The following is a 26,745-nucleotide window of genomic DNA, read 5'->3' on the forward strand; positions in this document are numbered from 1 at the left end:
ACAATGCGGCACAGGCAACAGGTGATCACAGGCAGGCTAGGTGGGGCTCTGGAGTGGCTTTGGGAACAATAGAGAGGAGCAGTGGATCCACTCCTTTCTCTGGGTCCTGGAGAGGCTCTCTGGTGTCTGGCCAGGTTCTTCCCACCGCGAGGCACGCCCCACCGGCGGGCGCAGGGGAGGTGGTGTAGATGATAACGATACGGGGAGGAGGCACCTCCTACCTTTGAATCAAAGTGAGAGCCAGTTTCCCTTTCCTGGCGATCTTGCAACCATTCTGAGGACAAGGGGAGTCTCCTTCTGGGCTAGCGAGTCCCCGATACCTCCCAGGCTGGCTGATAGATCCCAGGTTCACGGACCCTTTCAGGCCACAGGATTTGGCTAGGATATACTAACATTGTTTTTTTGGGGGGGGGGGGTAATGTTTATGTCTGTTAAGCTTGTCCTCTCTGGTGAATGGCACGGGTATCCTGTTTACTGGGATGTTATAGGGCTTCCTTTTGAAATAAATATAGCTAAATAAACAGAGTTGATTTAAAGAAAAAAAAAATAAGTGAATGCTTGTTCACGCACCATGTCTGATAGGGCAACAGGGCAGGAATGACGGCTTGGCCATGGTTAGTGTTTGGTAAATAGTGATGTGGTGGGAACAGAAGAGTGGGGCTTGGCCCTGTCCCTCTGGGTTCAAATCCACCCTCCACGTGTCCCATGGGGCTCTTGGCAAGTGCTTTAAGTAGCTTCTCTCCTTCAGTTTCTTCATGTGCTATATCGAAGGTAATGTTTGCAAAGTGATGGGACACAGTAAACACTCCCCAGAGGGTAGAAACCCACCTGCCCCAGCCCTTACCCGGACTGTCCATTCTGGAAGAGGCTTCTGAGTTCCTTCTGTCCTCCAGGGGGCCATGGGACGGCAGGTTGCGCTGCCCCTGCTGGTGCGTGGGCCCCTAACCTGAGCCTCTTCTGCAACAGCCAGACCCTATTCCCCTTCCCTTTTAAAGGCAGGGTCTCAGTTCAGAAGACTGTCTTTCTGGCCCTGCTCCAGCCCTCCAGAAAGTCCCCTGCCTGGGGGATGGCGGTCTTGAGCAGCCAGTAAATTCCTGAATTCACAGAGAGATAACAGATCAGCCACTGGAGCAGCTGGGGAACCTCAGGACCCTGGGGGGTGGGGTGGCCCTTTAGAGGGGGACCCGGATATCCTAAAGATCTCTAATTTTCACCCAGGGAGGCTTTTCCCATGCAGAGCTTCCCAGCAGGATTGAAAAAAGAGAGGCATCAGACTATTTATTTTTAAAGATTTTAATTATTTGTCTGAGAGAGTAGAGAGCACAAGCAGGGACAGAGTGGCAGGGTGAGGGAGAAGCAGGCTCCCTCCAGAGCAAGGAGCTGAATGCAGGGCTCGATCCCAGGACCCTGGGTCAGGACCTGAGCAGAAGGCAGCCGCCCAGCCATCTGAGCCACCCCTGTGTCCTGCACCAGCCAATTTAAACATGGCATTCCAGCCCCACCAGCTAGTGCACAATGAATTAGTTACTTCCTAAAGGTGTTTCTGATTCTCTCTTCTGTAGCACCATCTTCTGCCTTGTATTTCGGGGTGTATCCATATAGCATTAACCTGTTAAATTAAAAGCTTAAAATACACTGTCCCGTGGTGGCCCGGTTTTGGAATTTCTTCGCTTTTTCCATACACTGACCGCTGCCTCCCCTCCACGGATGGGGCTTGGGTCCCTCTGGCCTCCTTCCCCATTTAACCCCCCCCCCACCCCAGCCTCCAGAGCACATGAATCCTCTCGGTTTCCAAATGGAGAAACTGAGGCGGGACACGTGAAAGACAGGATCACGAAGAAGAGCGCCCGAGAAGGGGTTCTGAAGCAGGGAGTCGGATTCCAGAACCCTCGGTCTCCACCCTTACGGGAAGGAAGGGAAGAGAAGAAAGGGGGAACCTTGGGACCAGGGAGGGGGGGCAGTGGACACCCGTCAAAGAGGGCGCGGGGGAGAGACTCCTGGCTCGAAGGAGCGGCGCTTTTCTCCCTCTTTCCCCAGCCCCGCGACTGACTCCGCCCCAAACTTGGCGCGAGGAAAGCGGGGAGGCGGCAAGGGGGGACCGGGGGCGCTCCCGGGGCTGCGGCCTTTCCCGCCAGCGTCCCCCTCCCGCCTGCCGCCGTCCCTCCCACTCGGCTCTCCCTGCCCCTGACATCACGCCCCGGGAGGCGGGATCCGGGAAGGAGGGGACTCGGGGAGGAGGCTCCGCGCCCCGGCGAGGGAGGAGGGAGAGCGCGCAGTCCCAGCCCAGAGCTTCAAAACAGCCCGGTGGCCGCGCGTCGCGCCCCAGCCCGTCCGTCCGTCCAGCCGCCAGCGCCCGGTGAGTGGGGTTCGCCCTCCCCGCGTGGCGCGCGCAGGGCGCGGGGGCCACGTCGGGGGGCTGCGAGCAGCGTGCGTCCTGGGGAGCGGGCCGCGAGCCCCCGCACCCACGGAGGGAGGTCTCTGCCTTTGAGGGGAGGTAGGGAGGAGCCGAGGCCCATCCGTACCGAAAACCCGCCGGTTCTCCGCCAGACGACCAGGGCGCGGACGTCCCCCCACCACTGCGCCGAGTTCGCCCCGGACCCCGAATTCCACCTCCCCACCCCCGGACTGCTTCCTGCGCCTTTTGCGCCGAGGCGGGCGGGAAAAGTTTGGGGAGGAGTCAGGGCGGCTCCCCTCGCCCCCGCCAGCCGCGCTCCGAGGGCTCTCGGAGTCCAGGGCAGTCCGGCGTCGCGGGAAGGTCCCGGGCACCTCGACGCAGGGTCCCCAGCCTCACGGAGCGGACGGGACCGGCGGGTCCCCTCCTCGGCCCCGTCGGCGGCTCCGTTGCGCCCCCCAGCGATGAGGAGCAACTTCCTTAGGTCTGGAACGCTGGAGGAGTCTGGGGGCGACGCTGGGATGACTGATTCTCGCTCCCCACTCTGGTTGGGGTTGGGGGGTGTTTGAAGACCCCACGCGTGGATTCCAGAGAAAGGGGAGGCCAGAGCTCGTGTATAGAGGGACTACACACTCTCCAAATCCAGGGTCCTAAACTTCACCCTAGGGAGGTCCTAATTTGGGGCTGGCAGGGGAACCAGGGGCCAGTGGAGGGTACTTGGATAGGACAGACACCCCGCAGGGCAAAGAACCCAACGCCTTATTTTGGAATGAGGCAGACAGCCCAGTTTCAGGTTTGGGAAAAGCTTCACTACATCCTCCCAAAGATGGGGGCGGGGGGGTGTGTGGATCTTTACCCTTGGCTGTGTCTGCTGTGGAGAGACCAGCCTGAAAAGGGATGCACAGAGAAGTGAAGGGTTTGAAAACCCTGCAGCCCAGATCCTGTGTGATCCCGCGGATGGCACTGAGGAGGGCACATTCGTAGGGACAGAAACAGAAACTACAGGTTACCAGGGCGTAGGGCAGGGGGTGGGGAGTTGTTGCTTACTGGGTCTGGAGTTTTTGTTGGGTGAGAACATTGGGGATGTCGAGAGAGATGATGGTTACGTGACGTTTTCGATGTATTTAATGTACATGAAATCTACAATTACAGGTGGTTCAATGATTGATAGGTTATGTATATCATACCACAATTAAAAAAAAAAAAAGTCTCCAGTGCCCTCCCTGCTTCCAGCTGAATTAGTAAGGAGTCCCAGAGGTACTGACTGCTGCAGGTCACCTCTGCCCAGAACGTGGCCTCAGTATAAGGAAGTGGAAGGAGGCTGAGGACGGGGCAGGAGCCCGGGTTTCCCCAGGAGCCGAGAAGGGACCAAGATGAGAACCAAAGCTAATGGAGCATTTGCAGGGCCCCTGGCAGTGTGCAGGGCACCCACACTCTCCCCTTCTGGAAGCCTCACCCAGCTGCCTCCATCCCCACTCCCAGGTGGCAGGTGGGGAGAGCCAGGCTAGAGACATGAAGTCAGTTTCTCAGGATCACTGAGCCAGTAAGTACCAAGAGCCAGACTTTGAGCCCCCATCAGCCTCTCCCCAGCCTTCCCTTTATCCACCTGGCAATGCCCTGGTGGGCTTCCTGGAATGCGGGGGAGAAACTTCTGGAGAAAACCAGGGCTCAGATGCCCAGAGGGGGCCTTGGCAGATGCCAAGCCCACAGCGGAGGGAGGGGCATGGGGGTGGCAGGAAGGCGCCAAACCTGTTTTCCCACTGAGAGATTTGTGATCCTCGGCCTCCACCCCCGCCAGGAATTGGGGAGTGGGAGTGAGAGTCTGAGAGCCGCCACATAGCCTGGAGCCCCCTCTGCCCCCAAAGCGGGGAAACAGATCCACATAAGACCTGGGGACCGGTGTTGGTGGTGGAAGGCACAGAGGTGGCCAGCCTAGTGGGGACGCTCTGGGGCGGCCGCTGCAGCACCCTGCCCGGGGTGGGGGGGAGGAGAGGTGGCACCGTGTCTGGCTGGCGTGGTCCCGTGTCCATGGCACAGCTCACGAGGGGCAAGCAGGGCCCCCGGCATGTGACTGTAAGCACAGGACATATCCGCTTGGTCACCCCACCCTGCACACACGTGTGTTTTTAAGGCCCTTTCTTCCTGGAGTGGAAGCAAAAGTTTCACCTAGGTTTCCTTTCTCTGCCTTGCCTGTGCTATTCGAGGCGGAAGCTCAACCCACGTGCGTGTGTGCCCAGACTCTCCATTTTACCGCAACAGGTGATTCAGAGGTTGACTCGACCGGCCGATTTTCATCCCTGGGGACTCTCCTGTCCGGCTCTGCCGCCTTCCGGGTGGATGGGGAGCCCAGCAGAGGCCAGCCCTATGCTATAGTAAACTCGGCCAGACACGACAAGGAGGGGAAGTCTGTCGAGACAAAAATACAGAAATGCCCTTCCAGGCCAGATGGGATGGCGTTGGATTGTGGCCACTGTCCAGCTCCGTGGACAGCTGGGGCCTCTGACACAGGCCACGGAGAGCTGCAGAGCAGGGTGGTGGCAGCCATCCCTCAAAGGGGTGACAAAGGGAGGTTGGGGTCCCAGGCGCTGGGACTGGGGAGCAGAACCCTCCCGGAAGAAGCAGGTGAAAGTCCGTGACGAGCCTCCTGGGAGGAAAAACTGGCTCTGGACGCATGACAGGGCTTAGGAAAGTAGGCAGTTGGCATCAGCAGCTGGAATTGGGGACAGGAGGCAGCTGGTGCTGTGGACAGACTAGAGGCCTGACTCTTGGAGGTTGGCTTCAGTTCCTCCGGGGAAAGGATGGGGGTGGGGTTCCCAGGGGTGGCGGGAAGATGAGGCTCCCCTCTTTGCCCCAGGAGGGATGGAGTCTGGCTTCCTGCAGGAGTTACCCAAAGAGGGCAAAGAGTGGAGTCCTGTTCACATGCATCTGGCTTTCGTTAGGGACAGGCCAAGGGGGGAGTCTAAAAATATCAGAGCCTGAGCTGCCACCCAGGGAGAGAAAGTGCTGCGCTAGTAACCTGATACCTGGGGTGGGGGCTGAGGGGGTGTCTCTGACGCAGGACAACCAGCGGAGCTCTGTTCCAGTCACTTGGGCTCTTCCAGGCAGCCAAGCCTTGGGCGGAGGCCTGGGGTGAGGCCTGGCTGTAAGAGCTCTCTGCATTCAGGCCAGCCATGGGCTAAGATCGGGGGGGATTTTAAGGGCGTGAGAACCTTAGGAAGTCCCAGTCTGACAATGAGAGACCCACAGTGGTGGTGGGGGGTGTCACCCAAGATCACCCAGGAGGTTGGCAGTAGAACCGGGACTATATCTGGATTTAGGGACTCAGTGTCCAGGAGCCCAGTGGCTTAGGACTGGTCCTTGGGGTTTCAGGCCAGGTCCCCAGGGTCAGGGTCCCACTTGGGATGCTGGGTTTCCACGCTTACGTACTAATGGGAGCAAGGTGGGCAGGAAGCCATGCTTAGGTAGTGGGTCACTTCCCACTGGGCACTGGGTCACTCTCGGGCACAGCTGCAGACTCTGGAGATGTTGGCCCATCCTGGGGTAGGATGTAGCGAGGAAGGGGACTGGTGGCGAACCTGCTAAATGAGTCCCTCCCTCTTTCCCATTTGAAGACACTGTTGGTTTTTTTCACGCAGTATCTCATCTACCTAATGAGTCGTCATTAACTAGAATAATTGAATTGCTCTGGCCCTCACCGTCCTTGGGAAGCAGGGCTTCTGTTGACCTAAAAAGGAACTTAAGTGGCCCACACTCCCACCCCCTGTGGACAAGTTGGATGACCTCAGTTTCTAGAAGCTTCCTCGTACTCCTAGGTGTAGGGTTGGGGGAAGGGTCACCAGTGTGACATTCAGCATCAAGGTGATCTGGAGAAATACACGCATTGCATTTCATCAGTTGTTGCTATGGAGGATGGAGGGATGGACCGTTCCGTCCTTCAGTGCAGACTCCCGTAGAGAAGGCACTTTGAAGATTTCCTGTTCTGTCGCTTCTGATCACCAGCTTATGTGGCAAACGGCCTCCCCTTAAAAATAATAATAATAATAATAATTAATTTTAAAAATTTGCAGTGGAGGGTGCCTGGGTGGCTCAGTGGGTTAAAGCCTCTGCCTTCGGCTCAGGTCATGATCTCAAGGTTCTGGGATCGAGCCCCACATCGGGTTCTCTGCTCAGCAGGGATCCTGCTTCCCCCCCGCCCTCTGCCTGTCTCTCTGCCTACTTGTGATCAATTAATGTCTTTTTCTCAGTTGGTATTTTGAAAAAAAACATAAACCGCGCCCAGACCCATAATATCCCAGATACTTTTGGGTAGAGTGAAACTAAAGTGGATGCTTTCAACTTTAAAAGTCCTTCTCCTTCTTCTTCTTCTTCTTCTTCTTCTTCTTCTTTTTAAGTAGGCTTCATGCCCAGGGCGGAGCCCAACACAGGGCTTGAACTCATGACCCTGAGATCAAGACCTGAGCTGAGATCAAGAGTCAGACTCTCGACCGACTGAACCGCCCAGGCGTCCCAACTTTAAAACCCTTTAAGTAATCAGGGGATTTCATGAATCAGCGCGGTGACCCGGGGCAAAAATCTTAGGTCTGGAGTGACGGACATTTCGGAGTCAGCATAAGGGACGGAATAGTTCACACTTAAGACAACGCATCCGATCCAGGAGCAGCTGTGAGCTCTTTGCCCAAGCTTCTCCTCTGCAGAGACACCCCTGTGTTCCGCTCCTAGCCCCTCAGCTTCCCAGGGAGTCTCTCCATCTTTAGGGAGCGTCATTTTGCTGCTGAGATGACCTTGGACATTGTTCTAGGTATTGGAGAAGTTGGTGCATTGATGAAGACAGAAGCGGTTTGCTTGATCTCGGGGAAGGCTGAGGGAGAGGCTGGCTAGCCCGCTTTCATCTCGATGGGTGTTATTGAACAGCTCTGTGCAGGGAGCAAAGGGAGGTCTCCTCTCTTTAAAGGAGGCTGCCGTCTAGTGAGGGGACCATGAGTGCAAGGACACGCGTGCCGGGAGCCGGGTCGAGAGATGAGGTTTCAGGGAAGCCCGTGGTCGCGCGGCAGGTGAGGCTTTCCTGCAGCCCGTAGGACAGGAGATGCGCCAGCAGCGATGGCTGGTGGTGGGTGTGCAGCCGGGCACAGAGAAGAGAGGCAGAAGATGCTGGCAGGGGCGCCCACAGTGCAGGGCACGCGGAGGGAGGAACAGCAGTGGAAGGCAGGCACAGAGGGACTCCAGGCTCATCCACACCACAGAGACTAGACCCAAGAGCTTCCTCCGTACCTGAAATTCAAGAATAGTAAAATGTTCTTCCCTGAATTCCGCAAGCGGCTTGCGTTGTGCAGCTTTGGGGGAGGGGAGCTTTAGGAGCTGGGGGGTGGCCTGCTGGAGGCTCTGCGGGCAGAGCAAGGGGTCGGGGTCGGGGCTGGGCAGTCAGCTGGGGGCTGAGGTCATGGGGACTTAGCCCTCGAGGTGCCCTTGGGACATCCTGCTGTGAACGCCACGTGGGTGGGATGGGTTTCCTGTCCGGGAGCTGGGAGCAGCAGAGGGGGGCCACAGTGAGGACGTGGCTGCAGTAGGGCCATTCTGAGAATGCCAGCGAGGTGTCCAGGACACCGTGGGGGCTGGGAGTCGGGAGCTGAGATGGGCATTCAGAGACACACAAGGACCCAGGTCTGGACCTGTGTTGTCGGCCGGAATCTGAGGGTAGGAGAAAATGACTTCGATGCTGCCAGTGTTGTCCGGAGCAAGAATAATAATTAGCAGCGCTGTTATTACAGGATCTGCAGGGCGCAAAGCAGTCTCCTGGGCCGTGGGCTTTATAGCCTTTATCTTGTTTAAAATGAACAACAACCTATGAGGTAGGGACGGTCATTATTCCCGTTTATAGATGGAAGAGTGGAGCCTTAACATTTTTGCTTAAAACCACCAGTGGCCGTGTCTGGCTTTGAATCCAAGCCTCGTGGACCCCACAGACCACGTTACAATTGATGTATCCCGTCTCTTTCCTCTCTTTACAGCATCTGTGTCCTCTTGAAATAATCCTGGCCTTTGGGGCCAGGAAAGCTCCTTTGTTACGGATGTTCTGCTGGGTGTCTGGGAGGTGGGCGCTCCTCCTCCAAGATTAGCCATCTATGCCACCAGGGTCCCGGGCATGGGCTTGCTGCCCCCCCCAACCTGTCTCATGGAGGACAGATCCCTCTGTCTTAAGGGAGGCGACAGCTGGTGGACGCAGGGACCGCCATCTGTTGAGTTCACCAGGTACCCCCGGCATCCAGCCCAGAGCTAAGTACACAGTAGGGACCCGGTAAGCTCTGTCCCATGAGAGAGAGAGGCACCTGGCATCTTGGGCTCCCTGCATCTCAGCCGGCCCCAGGGGAGGAGTCCCAGAAGGAGGGCCCCCTGGGTGGACGGGGAGCCAGCTCGGGGCTGCAGGGAGTGAGAAGGGAGGGGAGAGATTTGGGAGGGTGTGAGGGATTAACTGGGGCTGGGCAGCTGTTCTCTCTCCCTCCCGCAGCTGGCTTTGCCTGGAGCCGGGTCAGGCCCGGGTGGCACGGTCGGCGTCCATTTATATCGATGTGACACGGGGGTCACATTCTTCCAGGCCGGAGCCCGAAAGTGGCTTCATCACCGCCACGCCCAGAGTGTGGTCTGCACACCCACGGGCCTCTGGCGATGGTTTCTACAAGCACACGAGCAGGCATTCAAAACTGGGGTGTGCTCACGTTTATTTTAAAGTGGATTACTGAAATGTCAGTCCTTTTATGGAGTAATACCCATTTAAAGATTCAATCGATCTAAGCTGATGGTTGGAAAGACAGTGCCGGGCCATGTGGAGTACAGGTGTTGACACACAGGGCAGGAGTGAGAGCGGCGGTGTCCTTGCACGGTGGGGACCCATGCACGTGCCCTTTCCTCCGTGGTAGGCACCCCCCCCCCCCGATGCCATGAGCTTTGGCTGCTGACGATACACAGCTTCCCTTGCTCCAGAGAATTTCAAGAACCCCCCACCCCCACCCCTCTGGAGGCACCCAGAAGGTCATGCTCCTGGCCTCAGGGCTGGTGGACCGCACCCCAGGGCATCCCCCCAGCTGTGTCCCGGAACTTGGTCTGAGCCCCGGCCCAGCCTGTCCCATGTGGGCTGCTCCCATCTCTTTGGGCATTGCGAAGAGCGTGGCTGTCAACGTTCACGTCCCCATCTGGGCATGGGTTTTCCCTTCTTTTGGGTGAATCCCTGGGAGTGGAATTGCAGGGTCCCATGGTAGCCGTAGTTGCATGAAGAGCCACCAGACTGTCATGCAAAGTGGCACCAAGTGGCTTCATCTTGTCATGTCCCTGCCGGCTGGCGCCTTGGGAGCCTGTGCTGGTGAGGTGCCTATCCATCTCCAGCAGGTTCCCAGGGGCTGAGGCCCTTAGACCCATGGAAGGCTCTAGAACCGGCTGGTCCAGCTGAGTGGGTGGAGGGGGGTGTGTATGGAAGGAAGGGGGGGGCGCATGCTCTGCTGGCCCCTAGGTAGGGGCTACCCAAGCATTTCTGTGTGACTTCAGGTGGCTCTGGACACAACGTTCAATGGTATTGAAGCACTTTGTGAGAACGTAGTCCCCTTTTCAGTTCTCTTTCAACGGTTCTGATTCCACCGCAAGCACATCTTAGCTGGGGCTGACATGTTCCGTGCCTTTCCGACCTCATGTGCCTTTTTCAACCAGACAGAGCGGGTCTCCCGCTCAGCCCTTTGACAGACAGCAGCATGGAAGCCAGAACTTGTGGGCTTTTGTGGGGGGCGGGGGGAGAGGTATTTATTTCCTCAATCAATCTCTATTTGTGGCAAATGAGGCTGATTTTCCGCTTCAGCTTTTAAAAACACACTTATTTCTCTTAGAGAGTGGGTTTATTTAAGGACCAATAGGCGGTAGAATCCCACTGCCCACCTCGAGAAGGGGACAGGCAAATGAAGTCTCGGAAAAGCTTGTTCTGAATTGTAGGGCCCAGTAATCAGATGCGGGGTCGGGAAGCAGCGAGGTCCCCAGTCCCGGGACATGTGCGGATGGAAACTGGACGCTGGGAGAAGAATGCAGGAGGGGGCAGGCGGAGGCCGCGTGATGACCCAGCGCCTTTGCACTGAGACTGCGTGAGTTCGCGATTCTCATCGCTTGGGGTCAGTTTCCCAATTCCACGGCTCGACGGTGTCATAGCTGCAGATGCCACGTCATCAAAGGTGCCCCAGTCAGAAAGGCAAGGGATGTGGGGGATGGCTTTTCATTCACAGCCCATCCTCCGCCCCCCGGCACCCGGCATCCTGGCGGGGAAATGGTACTCTGCCATTCCAAGTTCATGGCCATGCTCACTCCCCAGTTGGCTCAGCATCTACCCTGATCTTGAGTCTTTCACGGAGGGACTCTCTTCCTGTCCTTCTCCCTCTCCTGACCCCCCAGTTAAGGGGCCTGGCCTGCCAGCTCTCAGGTTAATGAATCTGTATGGGTGGGGAACCGAGATGGGGAGATGCAGTGCTGGTCAGGGTTTTCCAAGAAACAGAACGAATTCAGGACGTGCATCTGGAGAGAGAGTTATTTTAAGGAATTGGCTTACATCATTATAAAGGTTGGTGAGTGCAAAGTCTGCACAGTGGACTGGTGGACTGGAGACCTGGGGAAGAGCTGATGCCGCAGCTCGAGTCCGAAGGCCATCTATGGACTGAATGCCTTCTTGCTTGGAGAAAGTCAGCCTTTCTGTTCTATTCACGCCTTCACCTGATGGGATGAGGCCCACCGTGGGAGGGAGGATAATCTGCTTTTCTCAAAGCCCACCAGTTTAGACGTCAGTCCCTTGCAAAGAACACCGTCACACAAATACGGTGGCTCAACACGGTGGACACACCCAACTGACGATCACAGCTGCTTTAGGGAAAACAGACACATAGCATGACATAAAATAGAACCCCTTTAAAATCATCCCCTTTTAAGAGTTGCCTCCTCGCCTTCCAAGGAGAAAGTCTCAGTGCTGTGCTGGCCTGTCTTTAACACTTCCCAAACACATGTGACATCCTGTTTCAGCAAGAAGAGACAGCTGGCCTTGGTCATGAGTTTTCAGCGGCCACTGTTTCTAGCTGGGCATCTGATCACGTTGTTTTGTTTTCATTGTGGTTTTTTCTCCCGGCACCCTCGATTAAGGGCAGGCAAGGCTGACTTTCCATGTGAGTCTTGGTCCCGGGTCTCCTTTTATAAAGATGTGAGCTTAAAAGGTGAGGAATCCTGTCGGAGCAAGTGGGGGTATGGGGATACCCCTGGGATTCTGAAGGCGGGAATAGGAGTGATGGATTTGGGGAAATGGACCTAAGCCTGGTGGGTTGGGATGGTGCCCGAAATATCCCCTATTGGTCTAAGGTTCCTCCGGCCTGGTGAAGTTGTAGGAAGTGATTTCTGGTCCCGGACTTGCCAGCAGAATGCACTTACGGAAAGGACAGCTCCTGGTCACTTAGGAGAGATGACAAGGCTGTGATCATGAACGCCACTGATCCCCCAGGGATTGCTTGAAAGGCACTGATACAGACTGTTCTGTGAAGGAGAACACAGCCCCAGCCTAATGGCTGTGAGGATGCGTGACGCCCTGTGTTTGACACCTGCTTCACCCCTAGCCACCGAATCCAAATCCGCCTCACCCCCAGGCTGACACGTGAGCCCGCAGGGACACCACCAACCCTCTCTGGGCTGGGGTGTGGGTTTGCTGGGTGGTGTAATTACAGGGAGCTCCTCAGATGACAGCAGCCAGCAGGGAGATCTTTAACTGAGGGCTCAGGCATGGTCATTGGCAGAATGGCGGCTATTAGCTCTTCTGCAAAAGCTGCCCGAACTAGCAGATATTCAACAAATATTTGCTGAGTAGCCTTGGGCTCTGGGCATAGGAACATGGGTAAGGCCTGATCTCTGTCCTTGAGATTGGAATCTGTTAAAGCGCTGTACCGGTTAGCTGTTGCCGTGTAACAAGCCACTCTGAAACATACTGACTTAAAACAGAAAACGCTGATTTAGTTCACAATTCTGCAGGCAGGCTATGCGGGCTGGGTTCAGCTGGGCTCCCTCATGTGTCTGGGGTCAGCTGGCGGTCGGCCCGGGGCTGGCTGGTCCAGCGTGGTCTTTGCCAGTAAGGCTCCTCTGGGCTCTGTGCAGTCTCGTACCCTCTAGCAGGCCAGGCCAGGCTTGAACCTGCGGTCACTGAGCAGAGAGATTGGAAGCGTGTGACGCCTCTTGGCTTCAAGTCATTTTCACTGCCTTTTATTGATAGAAGAACTGACGAGGGCAGCCAGGGTTCAGTGGGTGGAGAAATATATTCCACCTCCCTTTTGGGGGGGATTAAGATTTATTTACTTATTTAAGAGAGAGAGAGCTTGAGCAGGAGGAGCAGAGGGAGAGGGAGAGAGAATGTGGGAGCACGACACAGGGCTCCATCCCATGACACCAAGATCGCCACTCAAGCCAAAACCCGAGAGTTGGATACTCCAACTGACTGTGCCCCCCAGGCACCCCTGGATTCTCCTTCTTAAGATTTTATTTATTTATTTGACAGAGAGAGATCACAAGCAGGCAGAGAGGCAGGCAGAGAGAGAGGAGGAAGCAGGCTCCCTGCTGAGCAGAGAGCCCGATGCGGGGCTCGATCCCAGGATCCCGAGATCATGACCTGAGCCGAAGGCAGTGGCTTAACCACTGAGCCACCCAGGCGCCCCTGGATTCTCCTTATTAAAGGGAGGTTTCGATTTGCAAAAAATTTGTTAAAATCTTTTGTACTCGTGAACCTGAGGGATGTCGGTGGGCATTCTTCTTTTCTTGTGATGTCTTGCCTGCTTCAGGTATCAGGGCCGTGCCGGCCTCGTAGAATGAGAGCGCGTGTGTGGGTGTGGTGGGGGAGAACCCGCCCCTTCGATTTTAGGGAGGTGTTTTTTGTATAGAGTTGGTATTATTCTTCCTTGAATGTTTGTCAGGATTCACCAGTGAAGCCATCTGGGCCTGGAGTTTTATCTTTGGGAAGGGGCTCCCACCCCTCAATAAGTATCTCTTTTTCCTTCCAGTACTAAACTGGAGAGAAACGTCTAGCTCTGTTTCTGCTTCTGAGCTCTCCAGCTCCTTGAAATCTGGCCCAGTGAGCTGTCCCTTGGACACATATTTATTGGGCACCGTTTACAAACTGGGGACTGTTCCGACTACTGGGAGGACCGTCTGTGCACCATACAAGGGGTCAGTGGCAGGGGAAGCGAGAACACGCAGGTAAACAATGACAGCGACAGTGTAGCATCAGGCCAGGACAGGTGCTATGGGAGAAGAGTAGAGAAAGGCTTCAGTTCACGTCCGTAAGATTCTCATCAGCAAGTTTGCTCAACGCCTTCTTCTCTGATCACTCCTCTCGAGGCTTCCGCTTCTGCGTCCCACTGTCTGTTCTAGGCTTTCTCCCCATCTGGTGCCCCCCTCCCCAGTCTTCTTCCCGGTACAACTGCATACCCCACCTGCACGCCCGTGATTGGGGCGGGGAGGCTTTGCTGGCTGCTCCTGTTCTTGCTCGAGGGAAGGTCCTGCCCATATCCCCACTGCCGGGGCACATTTCCACATTGTTACGAGACTTGGCTCTCCCAGTGGGCTGTCACGCTCACCCTTGCCCAGCAAATGTGTTCCTCCTGCTCCAACCCACGCACATCAGGGGAACCAGCATCCACTGTGCTCGCGCCGGGGCCCCCAATCCCCAAACCCAGTGCCAGGCTTTGTGACTCCTCTGGAGAGCTCCTGCTCTTGTATCTCACCAAGGACCTGCCCCTTTCCTGCCTGCTTCTCCTCCTCCTTTTTTTATTTTTTCTTCTTAAGATTTTATTTATTTATTTGTCAGAGAGGGTGCACAAGGAGGGGAAGGGGCAGAGGGAGAAGCAGGCTCCCCGCTGAGCAAGAAGCCTGATGTGGGACTCGATCCCAGGACCCTGGGATCACAACCTGAGCCGAAGGCAGATGCGGAGCCGACTGAGCCACCCAGGCGCCCCCCTTTGCCGCCTCCTAACCCATCTTCTGACCGTGGAATGCGTTCCTTCCCGAGGCAGGTCTCACTATGTTCCTCCTCAAGAGCCTTCTGCCCCTCCCCGCAGGCCCTAGGACAATGTGCAAGCTTCCAAGGCCTATGACGCTTCTGGCCCAGCCCCAGGCCATGCCCTGCACACACCCTACTCACCCTTGTGCTGCGCTGCCTCGGAGCACGACCCTCCCCATGGCTCTCCTGCCAAACCGCCCGTGCTCCCCTTGGAGACCCAGCTCAGATGTCACTTCCTCGGTGAAGACTCGGATGCTGTCCCCGCAGGGCTGCTCCCGCTTCCTCCGTGTTTTCACAGCACGCCTGGCATCATGTCACGTCGGCTTATGTACCCACCCGCCCTGGTGTTCTTCACCGACCAGGCCGCGCCCAGGGGACACGGGCCTGCCTGACTCTTCTGTGCATCACCAGGGGCCTGGGACATGGTGGATTCTCAATACGTGCTTGTTGTGGGAGTCATCATTCCATTTTAAAAACAGTGAGCGAAAGGCTGGGGTTGGAGCCCGGTTCTGCCACCTGCTAATTTCACGATCTGGGCAAATCCTCCAAGTTCAACTTCTAGGCTGCAAAGGGGATCATAGCCCATGCCCACCCTTCTGACGGGGGGCTGTCACCTCACTGACACGTGTTGACCTTGCGAGCTGTGAAGAGAGGTGCTTTTAGCCTGGGGAACTCTGGGTGACCTGTGCCTCACTTTGTAGGGCCTAGAGTAAAGCTATGCAGTGCTGGCCAGCATCCAGAGCCACCTGTGGCCCCGGGATCTCCGGCCCGTCTGATCAGACCTTAAAGGACTGGGACCCCAGGACAGAAAAGAAATTCAGATTTCGGGTGGGCAACGTGGTAGTTTCTCTAGTGCCAGATTGCCTGGGTTCCAGTCCCACATCCAGCCTTTACTAGCTGTGTGACCTTGGGGACGTTGCATAACCTCTCTGAGCCTTTTCTTCACCTATTCAAGGAGGCTCATTGTCGTGCGGACATCACAGTGTTTTGGTGAGGAATGAGTAGGAGCTTCGGAGGCACTGAATGTTGGCTGCTGTGCTGCTGTGGTCATGATTATTCCAGTAGACGGAAAGACTCGGGCCTGCACAGGCAGGGTCAGCCTCAGTGGTTTCTGCCCCGGAGCGTTGCTAAATCCCAGCGTCCCGCCTGTTGCCTTTTCTGCCGCCAGCCCAGCGTTGGCGCTGTGCCCAGAAGCCCCAGCCACAGTGAGCGCAAAGCTGGGCCGCCCAGGGCAAAGGGGCTTCCGCCAGCCCGAGGGCATCTGGGACGCCTGGATATCCCAGTATGGCTGGTGTCCAGATACCAGGCCAGGAGGCCGAGCTGACCTCTGCCTTCCTGAAAACCAAGGCCAGAGCCGCTGCCCCTCGGAGCACCGTGGGTGGTGGGAGGAGCCTGGCTCTCTGCCAGCCAGCTCAGGGGGAGCACCTCCAGCTCTGCAGCGGGCCTCCTTGCCTCCCCCCGGGGTTCAACCCGGAGCCTCCTCAGCCTTTCAAGCCAGAGCTGTGGGTGGAGTGCTTCTGGGTCGAGGGAAGGACCCCGGACCTCCAGACGCCAGACTTCTCAGGTCTGTTTTGACAAGTTCCACCCCTCCGGATTGTCCCCCTGCTTACAATTCCGGGAACGGGCTCCAACTCAGCCTGAGAATGGGCCGTGGTTTAAATGGTAGGAAGAACTCCCGAGGGTGGGAGTGGAAGCGGATGGGCTGCGTGGTTGTCCCCGCGGGAGGCTGGCCAGTGGGCTCTGTGGTTCCCTAGCACGGAATCCAGCAAGGGCTAGAGCCCCTTCCTTTGAGCCTCAGAAGCCAGGGCTGCAGTGGGGAGCGGTGTTTTTACAGAGGGGAGGAGAGGAGGGCCCCTTCCTCTGCCCTGGGCGGGCCCCATAACCTCCTTGTCACCCGCGAGACCTCATGGTGATGTCCCACCATCAGCAGCAAACGAGGTGTCGCTCCCAGGGGAGGGAGGGCCGATGAGTCACCAGCAAGGGCTTGTCCCCACCTGGAACTAGACATGCATAGTGTGCACACACGCACACAAACACACACACACAATGTCAGGCAAACATCGGGCCGAGGCAAAGCAGGACAGCATCTCTCCCTAGAGCCAGCAAGGAGATGCCAGTTTTTGGCAGGTCCTGTTTGGTCCCTGAGGTCTGGACATTTCGGGGAGTGCTGTCCCTCATCCCGTCCACCATCCAAACTTAAAACTCACCGAGCTGCAGATACTCTGTTCTGTGCACGGAATTCCCAGAGTCCCACCGTCACCTCCCGATGCTTCACCGCCCCCCCCCAGCTTCAGGTCCCCCCAGAGGGGACTGGCCCACAGAGACCCATTCGCTGCTCTTCCTCTGCCCGTTCCTGGTTCTTTTTTCTTTTGAAAAAAAAAAAAAATTCTTTTGCACCTCAAGTTCTCTCGTGTCCTGCGTTCGCTATTATTTTATGTGATTATTTTTGTGGGTATTTTCTAGAATGGAGAGCATGTAGGCCTTCAGTCTCAAGACACTGTCTCGTGGTTCTCCCAGTGCATCTTTTAAATCAAGGCTGAGGGGTCTGCGAGACCCACCTGAGTTTCCGGGTGGAAACAGGTTGTGTTGGGATAAATGTAGCAAACAGAGCTGAGTCTGTGTCCTTTCTGAATGAATCCTTTCAGTGATCAAGGAAAAGCTCTCTCCAGGATCCAGACCCATCTCTCAAGCACATCAAGAAAGACAACGCTGGCTTCAGTGGGCCCGTGAGCTACCAGGATCAAAAATACAGGAAGCGCTATTTTTAAGGCAAATGGAGACCTATGTGCGGTTCTCCATCAGGTCCCCTCGAATAACGCTCTGGTCATATCCCAGCCTGGGCTCACGGACAAGTGCAGAGAGACGCTGCCTTCCCAGATCCCTCTGGCCTGCTACAGAGCTTGGGGAAAGTCCCGCCGAAGGTCAAGGGTGCAGACACAGCCTGTGACCTCTCGCCTGATGCAGATCAGGCCCCCGTGTGATTTTCATTAGCCATAAACATGGGGAGCAGGAGGGAGGGTAGCAGAAAATGTCCCGGAGCCCGAGTTGGAAAATCCGGGGGTTGGAATCCATCTCTGCCAACCTTGACAAATCACCTGACGCCTTTGTGAGCCTCAGCCTTTCATCTGTAAAGTGGGGATAATGATACCTTGCCCCGCCAGCTTCACAGGGTTGATGTGAAGGTCTGACACAAGACATGCCATGATTAACTGCCGCTCCGCCTTTAATCCTGGAGAGTCCTGTGGGGTGAGCCCTCGGAGCACCCCCTTTCCTGCCGCCGGGACCTGCTTTCCCTCCTCCATGTCTCAGGGTCATGCCGGCATTCCCGCGCCCTGCTCCCAGTTCAGGGCGACTTTGCTGGTCCTCAGTAGCAGCTGCTGAGGCTGGGAGCAGAGGGGACCAGGTTGGGAGAGAGGAAGGCCTGCCTGGATCGGGTGCCCCACGAGGGACGGGACGTCCGACCACGGGCTTGTAACCGAGACAGTGCGTTTGCTTAGCACCTGCTGTGCAGCGACTGAGGGCTCAGAGTGATACAATTTTGCAGAGAGCTAAAGATGTGTGGACAGCCCACGGAGCCCCTGCTAGCCCCAGCTAGCCACACCAAGGACAAGAGGGGTTCTTCGGGGAAGAGAAGAAGCCCTCACAGCCCCACGATGTGCTCTGTAGTTTGTAACAGTTGCATCGTCATATAAGGTCAAGGGCGGTGATCCACGTGGGGACAGCCAGACTGTGCGGTGCGGAGATTGAGGGAGTGGGCAGGTGTGGGGGTTGGGGCAAAGGTGACAAAGAAACTCCCCCCTGGGGTGAAGGTGACAAAGAAACCCCCCTGGGGACAGGAAATCAGTGTTTACAGCAGAGGAATCAGGAAATAGAAGTACAGGAATGTTGTTTGGAAATGTGGAACTCTGGGGAAAAGCCCAGCTGAAGGGGTTAAAAGTGACTGTGTCCGGAGGCCTGGACTGGGGTGTAGGCAGAGGCTGTAGTTTTTCACCACATGCTTTTGGTTCTTTTATCTTTGGGTTTTTTATCCCCCCCACCTTTGTCATCACATGTATTATGTAATTCGAAACGTATTTTTTTTAAAAACGATTTTATTCGTTCATTTGAGAGAGAGACAGAGAGAGCACAAGCAGGGGGAGAGGCAGAGGGAGAAGCAGACTCCCTGCTGAGCTGGGAGCCTGATGCAGGGCTCGATCCCAGGACCTGGAGATCACAACCTGAGCTGAAGGCAGAAGCTTAACCATCTGAGCCACCCAGGCACCCCTCAACATGTATGTTGAAGAGAGAAGTTCTGCAAGTCTTAAGACCTTGATTTCTAGGGGCCCCTGGGGGCCTCAGTCGTTAAGTGTCCGACTTTGGCTTGGGTCATGATCCCAGGGTCCTGGGATGGAGGCCTACATTGGGCTTCCCCACTCAACGGGAAGCCTGCTTCTCCCTTTCCCACTCCCCTTGCTTGTGTTCCTTCTCTCCCTGTGTCTCTCTCTGTCAAATAAATAAACAAAATCTGTTAAAAAAAAAAAAAGACTTTGATTTCTAAACAGGAGCTTGGAAAGCTCACCGAACGCAGCCAGGTCCGTGCCCAAATCCAGGCGGCCTTTCCGAACCTGGGCTGGCTCAGCCCCTGAAGAAGTGGCCCAAGGAATGGCACGGCGGCTGGTGCTCCCTGGTGAGGGTTGGGGGGCACAGGGCAGAGGCCGCTGGGAAATGCTCACTGACATTGGCAGACTGTCTCCCGTCCTCTGAGGGGTCCCCCAGTGAGGTTGAAAGAGCCATTGGAGGGAGAGGTCAGGGCACGATCCCATCCTGACCTTGCTCCTGCTTCGCTGTGGGATCGCAGCAAGCTGTGGCCCTCCCTGGTCTCAGTTCCTGCCTCTGGTCTAACAGGGCTTTGGGCTTCTCAAGAGCAGGCACATTTATGCGTTTTCTAAAACTACGAATGATGAGAAATAGCTTTCTGTGCACCGAGCACGGCAGCAAATGGGAAGAGAGAGGATTGTGGGAACAAAGGAGATACTTTGAACCCATGGAAGTCCCTGGAATAAGCCAGGGGGACAGGAGAGACCATATGGGGGGGGGGCACATGGGTGCTTCACAGCAGGTGATCTGGGTGCCTCTCTGAGGGGGGGGTGCTGACCTGAGACCTAGACCGTGCAAGGGAGAGCCAGGTGAGGGTGGCAAGGAGTCCTCCAGGGAACTCTGCTCCGGGGAACTGAGACCGCGCCGGAAGCCCACAAGGACAAGGGAACCAAGAGGGATGGGCATTCAGTGTGACATTTTTGGGGGGAGGGAAAATAAATCTTTGTGAACGGCAGGGTTCAGTTCCGTGCCACCTTGGGTTTGGTGGGCCGGTGTTCATGCCACCCCCCCCCCAGCCCAGGGCCCGGCGTGTCTTCAGGGTCTGCAGAGAGGGTGCACAGGGGTGGGGGTGGTGTCGTGGGTAGGGGTGCTCCGCTGGGAAGGGCCCAGCAGATGGCGGAGGCTGGTGTGTAGACACGAGGATCGCGCTTCCTGCGGAACTCCGGGCGGGAATGGGTCAAAGAGGTGACGTGGGTGCCCTAGGTCACCTTTGCGAACGGAGATGGCACAGCGTCACCCCGTGAGGCCACGCCCAGTACAAAAAGGGTAAAAGCCAAGTCAGCTGCAGGTGCGCGTCCTAACGCCCGGCAACCCCCGCTTCTAGGACTCTGCCCCTCAGATGCACGGACGCGAGCGTGCAGGGGCGTGAGTGGAAGCGGGGGAGCCCGGCGGGCTCAGTCGGTGCAGCTGCGACCTCTGCTCTCGGGGCCCTGAGTTCGAGCCCCACCTTGGGAGCAGAGAATCGTTTAAAGTAAAACGTGAAAGAGAAGAAAAAGAAACGTAAGGATGTCCACTGGCAGTGCAGCTTGAAGTCGAAGAATGTTCGGAGCGGACCGCAGGGGCCATCCGTGGGAACCGGCGAGCCCCCGACCGCCGCTTCGGCCTCACAGGCCGGCGCCAGGCAGGCGGCCATTCCGGCGAGGCGGTGCAGCGGCTGAAAAGGAGTCATGCTGGAGGGGTACCGGTGCGGGGAGAAGCCGGGCTGGAGCACGGGCTCTCGGCTCCACACCCCGCCCGCCATCAGCCCAGGGGGACACCCCCTGCCCCCAAGAAAGGGAGACGCCCGGCTCCGCGCGAGCAAACGCTCCCGCGTCCCTCAGCGAGGGAGGAGGTGTGGGGGAGAGCACAGCCCGCAGCGCGCCCTTAACCCCCGAGCTCCACCAATCCAGAAAGGGACAGTGGGACCCCTTCCAATCAGGAGCGAAGGGCGGGGCATGAGGCCGAAGTGCTACTCTGGTGCTCTTCCCTCCACACGGAAACCTGAAGAGTGGGGAATTAGTGTTCCCACCCAGCCCCTATTCCTGGGGGGACGCACGGCAAACCTGCAGACTGGTTCCCTGGAGGAAGGGAGGCGGGACAGTCGCCTCCGGGATAGTAGCTACAGAGACGCCTGGTGTAAAGACGCAGCAGCAAAGGGCCCCTCTTAAAGGTTTGGGGATCTCTTCTACTTATGAACGATGTCCTCCAAAGCCCCTGATGAGGTCACGAGCAATGTCCTAGGTGCACAAGTTCTTTTTACCCGCATTTTGTGTTTACAGGAGGTCCAGACGTCATCGTGGGGGAGCACTAAGTACTTGGCATTTGCTTCTCTATGTCCTCATTTTCCTGGACATCTACCAGTTCAAACCAATCTGTAGCCACCCTTGTATGCGCCCCCCCTTGATCTTTCTCTTACACTGGGCTCAAGACCTCTTGTAAAAACTTAACTCTTTTCTCTGCAGGAGCCCCTTGCTAATGTCTGGAATTCCAGGTGTTAAAGCAGTGCCTCGCAGAATTAGGCGTTTGAGAACCAGCCTCAGGATTTTTGTTAACGTTAAAGGCCACCATTCCTTTTATTTACATAATATTTTTCTCAAATGACTCACTTTCAAAATTTCAAATTTGTCTATAAATAGCTTTACTTCTTATAAGAAGAACCTTAAAAATGAACGTATTAAAATCTAAACGACGTTGTTAAATTCTAGCTACACTGACCTACCTAAAGTTCTGCTTTTTCTTTTCCTTCCTTCCTTCCTTCCTCTTTCTTTCTCTCTCCTTCTCTCTTCTGCTCTTCTCTTTTGTTCTTTTTTAAATGGCAGGTGTTTGAGACAGGTTAGCACCAAACTGGGTCTTTTTCTTTGGTGGACTCAGAAGGATTAGAAGAGGACCTTCTCACTCTGTGGTTCAGTGTTATTTAATGCCGTATCAACCAATGTTCCAACCAAAAATCATGCCCTATAGCATCTGAGTTCCACACTTTGGAGAAAACTGAGTTACAGCCTTTCCCCCCTCTTCTGGAAAGTTTTGGTTATGTGTCCATATGCTTTTATGTCATCTGAAGTGGATAACATATGAGGTCTGTTATCACCCTGGCGTTTATAGCCCTTCCCGATGAGGTTGGCTCTTTGACAAAGGTCAGAAATCTGTTTGGGAGCAGCCTATAATGACATTTAAGAATGATGCAGGTGTGAGGTATCTGGGTGGCTCAGTTGGTTAAGCATCTGCTGTCAGCTCAGGTCATGATCTTAGGGTCCTGGGATTGAGTCCCCATGTTGGCTCCACACTCAGCAGGGAGTCTGCCTCGCCCTCTCTTTCTGCCCCTCCCCCCACTCATTCTCTCTAAAAAAAAAAAAAAATTTTTTTTTTAAAAGAATGATGCAGGCATCAATAAAAGAGTATTTGTCCTTTTAAGAAGAACTGGAAAAATCTCTGAGCTGGTTCGTTGGGTTCTTCTAATTGATGACGTGCAGAATCACAGCTGGGACCGCCCAGGCTGAGCTCTGCAGCCAAGGCTCCTGATTGGGTGTTAGGGAGTCCTGGGTCTTATGGAGTCACTCTGTGTGAGCCCACAAGAGTCCATCCCCATGAAGGAATAATAATGAGTTCCACGAGTGAGAATAAGCATGGTCATACATGGGACAAGCCCTCATGGATGAATGCCTTTGGCACCCTCTGAAGAGCTCTCCAGCATCATTTCTAAAAACCAGCTACTACCCCAGTTGTTTAGCCAGATTTCCAATCTCACTTTGCAGTCACTTCCTATTGCATATTATTGAGACTGTCTAGCCATAGTTAAGAAAAAAAAAAAGAAAAAAGAAAAAAGAAAAAAAATACCCCCAAATCTCAGTGGTTTAACATCCAGAGGAATTATTTGTTCATCACTCTATCTGTCCAAAGTGGAAGACTTCGAGGAATTGGGCTGCACCATGCTAACGGCGTCATAGGGGAGGGATGTGGGAGAACTCACACCTGCTCTTCAGCCTGGAAATGACATCTGCCTGCCTTGCTTGCAGCCCATTGGCCAGAGTCAGTCACAAGGCTCCACCCTGCCCGCAGGGGAAGCTGGGAAATGCAGTCCTTTTCCTTCCTGCCCGGGCGCCTTTACGGAGCACGAAGCTATGAAAGAGGTCCGATGCTTTTCTGAATTCGAGATTCGAATTGGTCCTCCCTTGTCCTCCACCGCGAGGAATATTTGGCTCTAGATGCAACCAGGGGCAGGTCCTCCTGCCAGATTTTGTGCAGTAAATCCTCTCCAGATGAGGAATGATGAGAAGAGTGGTTTTCGCCTTTTTTTTTTTTTTTAAGATTTTATTTATTGAGAGAACAAGAGTGAGTTCGAGGGTGGGGAGAGGTAGAGAGAGAGAGGGAGAGACTCCCAAGCAGACTCCCTCCTGAGTGAGGAGCCCTACACGGCGCTCCGTCTCATGACCCTGAGATCACCACCTGGGTGGAAATCAAGAGTGGGTCAGATGCTTAACAGTCACCCAGGTGCCCCATTTTTTGATTTTCTAAAACCCCACTAAAAATTGCCTGTTTTTCATTTAATTCTTTTCTGTCATTGACGAATGTATTTCTCTTTTGCACCCCCCTTTAGCGTGTCTCTCTCTCTGTCTCTCTGGGCTCTAAGTGCGACTCCTCGCCCCGCCGCGCCCGGTGAAAATGTTGGTGCTTCTGGCTTTCATCATCATCTTCCACATCACCTCTGCTGCGCTGCTGTTCGTCGCCACCATCGACAATGTGAGTTCCCTTTCCTTCCGGTCATCCCACAACCCCTGGATTCTGCAGAACTTCCCCTAGTTGATTAGGATATGGGGTTGTCCTCCCTATGGCGACATCTCTGCTCAGGCCCAAGGACTCGGCCTCCGTGTGGAGGTTGGGAGCCGCTCATGATCAAGTGTGGGTGTGCAGGGACCTGGCTTCTCTCATCCCTGATGCCCTCCCCCCCCCACCCCCAGACAGAGCCTGGCGTGGTGGCTGGGGTGTAGGGAGCTCTTTGAGGATGATGCTTGGATTAAACCCTCCTCTAGATAAATTTTTCAACCTCAGCAATTTGGGGATAGATCATTCTTTGCTCTGGGGCCATCCTGTGGACTGTAGGATGCTTAGCAGCATCTTTGATCCCTGCTCACTGGATGGCAAGCACTCCCACCCCTACTTGTGACAGCCGAAAATGCCTTTGGACGTGGCCAGATGTCCTGAGGGGGAACAAAACCACCCTCAGTGGACGACCGCTGCCCTGGATCCCCTAGGTGACCCATGTCAGGTGATCTCTGCCCCTCCTGCCCTTGCAAATCAGGAACCCAATTGAGAGTCCTCCCTAGCAAAGCTCATGCTTGGAACTTTCTCGATAACCCAGGCTCCCCTGAAAAATGGAACTTTTTACTTAAGTACTGAACTTCCAGCCATATGGCAAGGATGCATTTGATAAAATCTATTGGTATAGATTACTGTCTGTCCCAGCAGGAAATGAAGCTTTGTACCGAGGTCCTCAGTGGCCCACACTTGATCCAAAAGCCTGGCTTCAATCCCGATCAGTTAAGCCTCAGGGGCATTTAGAGTCAGAAACACAGCTCCCAGAGTCCCCAGGTGCACCTCACGAGTGGCCACCAGCTCTGCTTACATCTGGGACCCCTGTTAATTTATCATCACATAACAAACAGACCATCACAACACCTGCCCTGTAGGGAGTGAGCCCTGTGGAGTGCAGGCAGCCATAAGCAGCAGAGCTGGGATTCGAACCGCTCCCCACCCTCGATCTCATCAGGCAGGTAAATGCAGTGATCAGTTTCAGTTCCTGAAGGCTCTGGAAGTGAGTGTCCAGAGCAGAGCTCTCACACTGATACTGTGGCTCGAGGCACTGGGCCTGCCATTACCCAGAGGACCCCACGGTCTGCGACATAAATTCACTACCGTGAATGTTCTTTCCGAGCCCCTCTCAGTGTCCCTTGCCTCTACCCCTGTGGGATCCTGAAAGGGTCCTAGACACGGTGAAAGGGACGGACAGACCTCAGGGGCCAAAAAGCATCAGCCCAGGCCCCCGTTAATCCTTCGGGGGCCCTTGGGTGTCTGTGCTGCTGTGCACTCCTGAGAAGATACAAGCCCTGTTTTTGCCTCTCAGGGAGTCAGCGGGTGTCGTTAGGAGTTAGGAATTGCACTTGATATGTAGCTGGCACATGGTGGGAGTTCAGCGACCGTCGGTGGACAGGAGGATGGGAGAGGGAGATTCCTGTGTTTGGGTGGGTGGATGGTGTACAGAGGGCCCACTGGGCAGGGAGCCTCAGAAGCACAAAGAAGAAGCAGACACTTGGACAGAAAGAGGAGGGTTTTGTTTGATCATTCCTTCTGTACTAGGCCTTGCCCCTAGATTTCAGCCTCTCTGACCACCTGCCCCCGAGACTTCACCCCTGTAATTCTTTGGATTAACCGCGGTGCATGCCTGTGACCCCCTATGAGCTTTGTCTGTGCCCCTGTGCCCTGGGAGGGCCCAGTCCCCGGCCCGTGTCTTACTTTTCAGCCACCCCCCACACAGGGGAGCCTGTCGGAAATGCAGAATCCCAGGCCCCAACCCAGAGCTCTCAGTCAGAATCTGCATTTTAACCGACTCCTGGTGACTTGCATGCACAGGGCAGACACAGAAGCGCGGGTCCCGAGTACTGACCGACCACTGTGCCTCGAAGCCGAGTAGGAGGAGTGTCTTCTTGGTTAACCAACGGCCTGTACTGTGTTTCCGTGTTTACAGGCCTGGTGGGTAGGAGAAGAGTTTTTTGCAGACGTCTGGAGAGTGTGTGTCAACAACACGAATTGTACAGAAATCGATGCGAGCTATCAGGGTGAGTGGTGAGCCGGTGCAGCGCCCCTTAGCTGTTCCCTGTGGATAGCGAACCCCCGTTCGCTGCTTTCACGCCCGCCCTTGCACTCTTGGGGTCCCCCAGAGGGGCCTGGCCGAGGGCTCTGTGCAAGCTGGAGACAGGAGGGGTGTGCAGAACCCAGAGGCTGGGGGCGTGCTGGGCCCAGCGGAGTTGGGGGCACACTTCCCTTCCCTGTTCCTGGACCCAGGAGAGCTTCTGTGTCTCTCGAGGTGCCGGCAGATCGGGCGTCCGGTGAAGCCTCTCTTCTTGGTGCGCGGCCGCTGGCCTCACAGGGCGGAGGGTAGAGAGCCCAACCGGTCCTCCACCCTCACAACCTGATTTACCCCCTAGAGGCTCCGTGTCCCGGGGCCATCCCGTCAGGGGATAGGATTTCGATAGCCTCATTTTAAGGAGATGGAAACGATCTGCAGCAGCTGTATTTGGACTGCCCCTGGGGGATTCCAAATACGGATTCCTGGTGGCCGCCCTGGAACCACTGTGCCCTCATCTCAGGGAGAGGGGTCTAGGAGTCTGTTTTTTGGGTTTTTTTTTTTTTTTAGGAATCTGTATTTTTAACAAGCCTCCAGGTGATTTCTGAGATTGGGCCAATTTGGGAAACACCACTCTTAGCCAGAGGGTCCCAGCCTTGGGCCCATGTTGGACTTGCCTGGAGGAAGCTTACCCACCTCGCCCCTGTGCCTGGTTCCAACACCGGAGATTCTGATTCTGACCTACATCCTCTCTGTGTAGTGTGCTGGATTTGTATTTTTCATGCAGCTATAATTTACAGATAAGAAATGTACTTCTTAAGGTTTCAGCTTATAGAGTTTGGACAATTACATATATGCCCACATAACGACCATCCAAAGCAAGATAGAGAATTTTCCTGCTACCTTAGAAAGTTCCCCTGTCCCAAGGGCAACCACTTCTGACTTCTGTCACCCTCGTCTCCTTCTGTCTGTTCTTGGACTTTGTGTAGACAGAGTCATACGGTGTGTGTGTGTCGGCAGGAGGTGGTCAAGCTTCTTTCCTCAGCATAAGGAATGGGCCAAGGGCCTGGGTGCCCTGTGGGTGATCCCCACATGTGGCCAGGATGGACCAGCACCTGTTGCTCCAAGCGTTTCGTG

General features: G+C 55.4%; 1 protein-coding gene across 1 annotated transcript in view; it reads left to right on the forward strand.

The window, feature by feature from the left end:
• The first annotated feature begins 2,103 nt into the window (after nucleotides 1–2,103).
• The window catches only part of EMP2 (epithelial membrane protein 2), a 29,723-nt gene continuing 5,081 nt past the window's right edge, over nucleotides 2,104–26,745 (forward strand). Inside the window, exons 1-3 of the mRNA XM_059415333.1 lie at nucleotides 2,104–2,356; nucleotides 23,365–23,507; nucleotides 25,510–25,600. Coding sequence (XP_059271316.1) covers nucleotides 23,430–23,507; nucleotides 25,510–25,600 — 169 coding nt within the window. The 5' untranslated portion in view covers nucleotides 2,104–2,356; nucleotides 23,365–23,429. The remainder of the gene's footprint in view (nucleotides 2,357–23,364; nucleotides 23,508–25,509; nucleotides 25,601–26,745) is intronic.

Source organism: Mustela nigripes, chromosome 11 (assembly GCF_022355385.1).
Source record: "Mustela nigripes isolate SB6536 chromosome 11, MUSNIG.SB6536, whole genome shotgun sequence".
NCBI lineage: Eukaryota > Metazoa > Chordata > Mammalia > Carnivora > Mustelidae > Mustela > Mustela nigripes.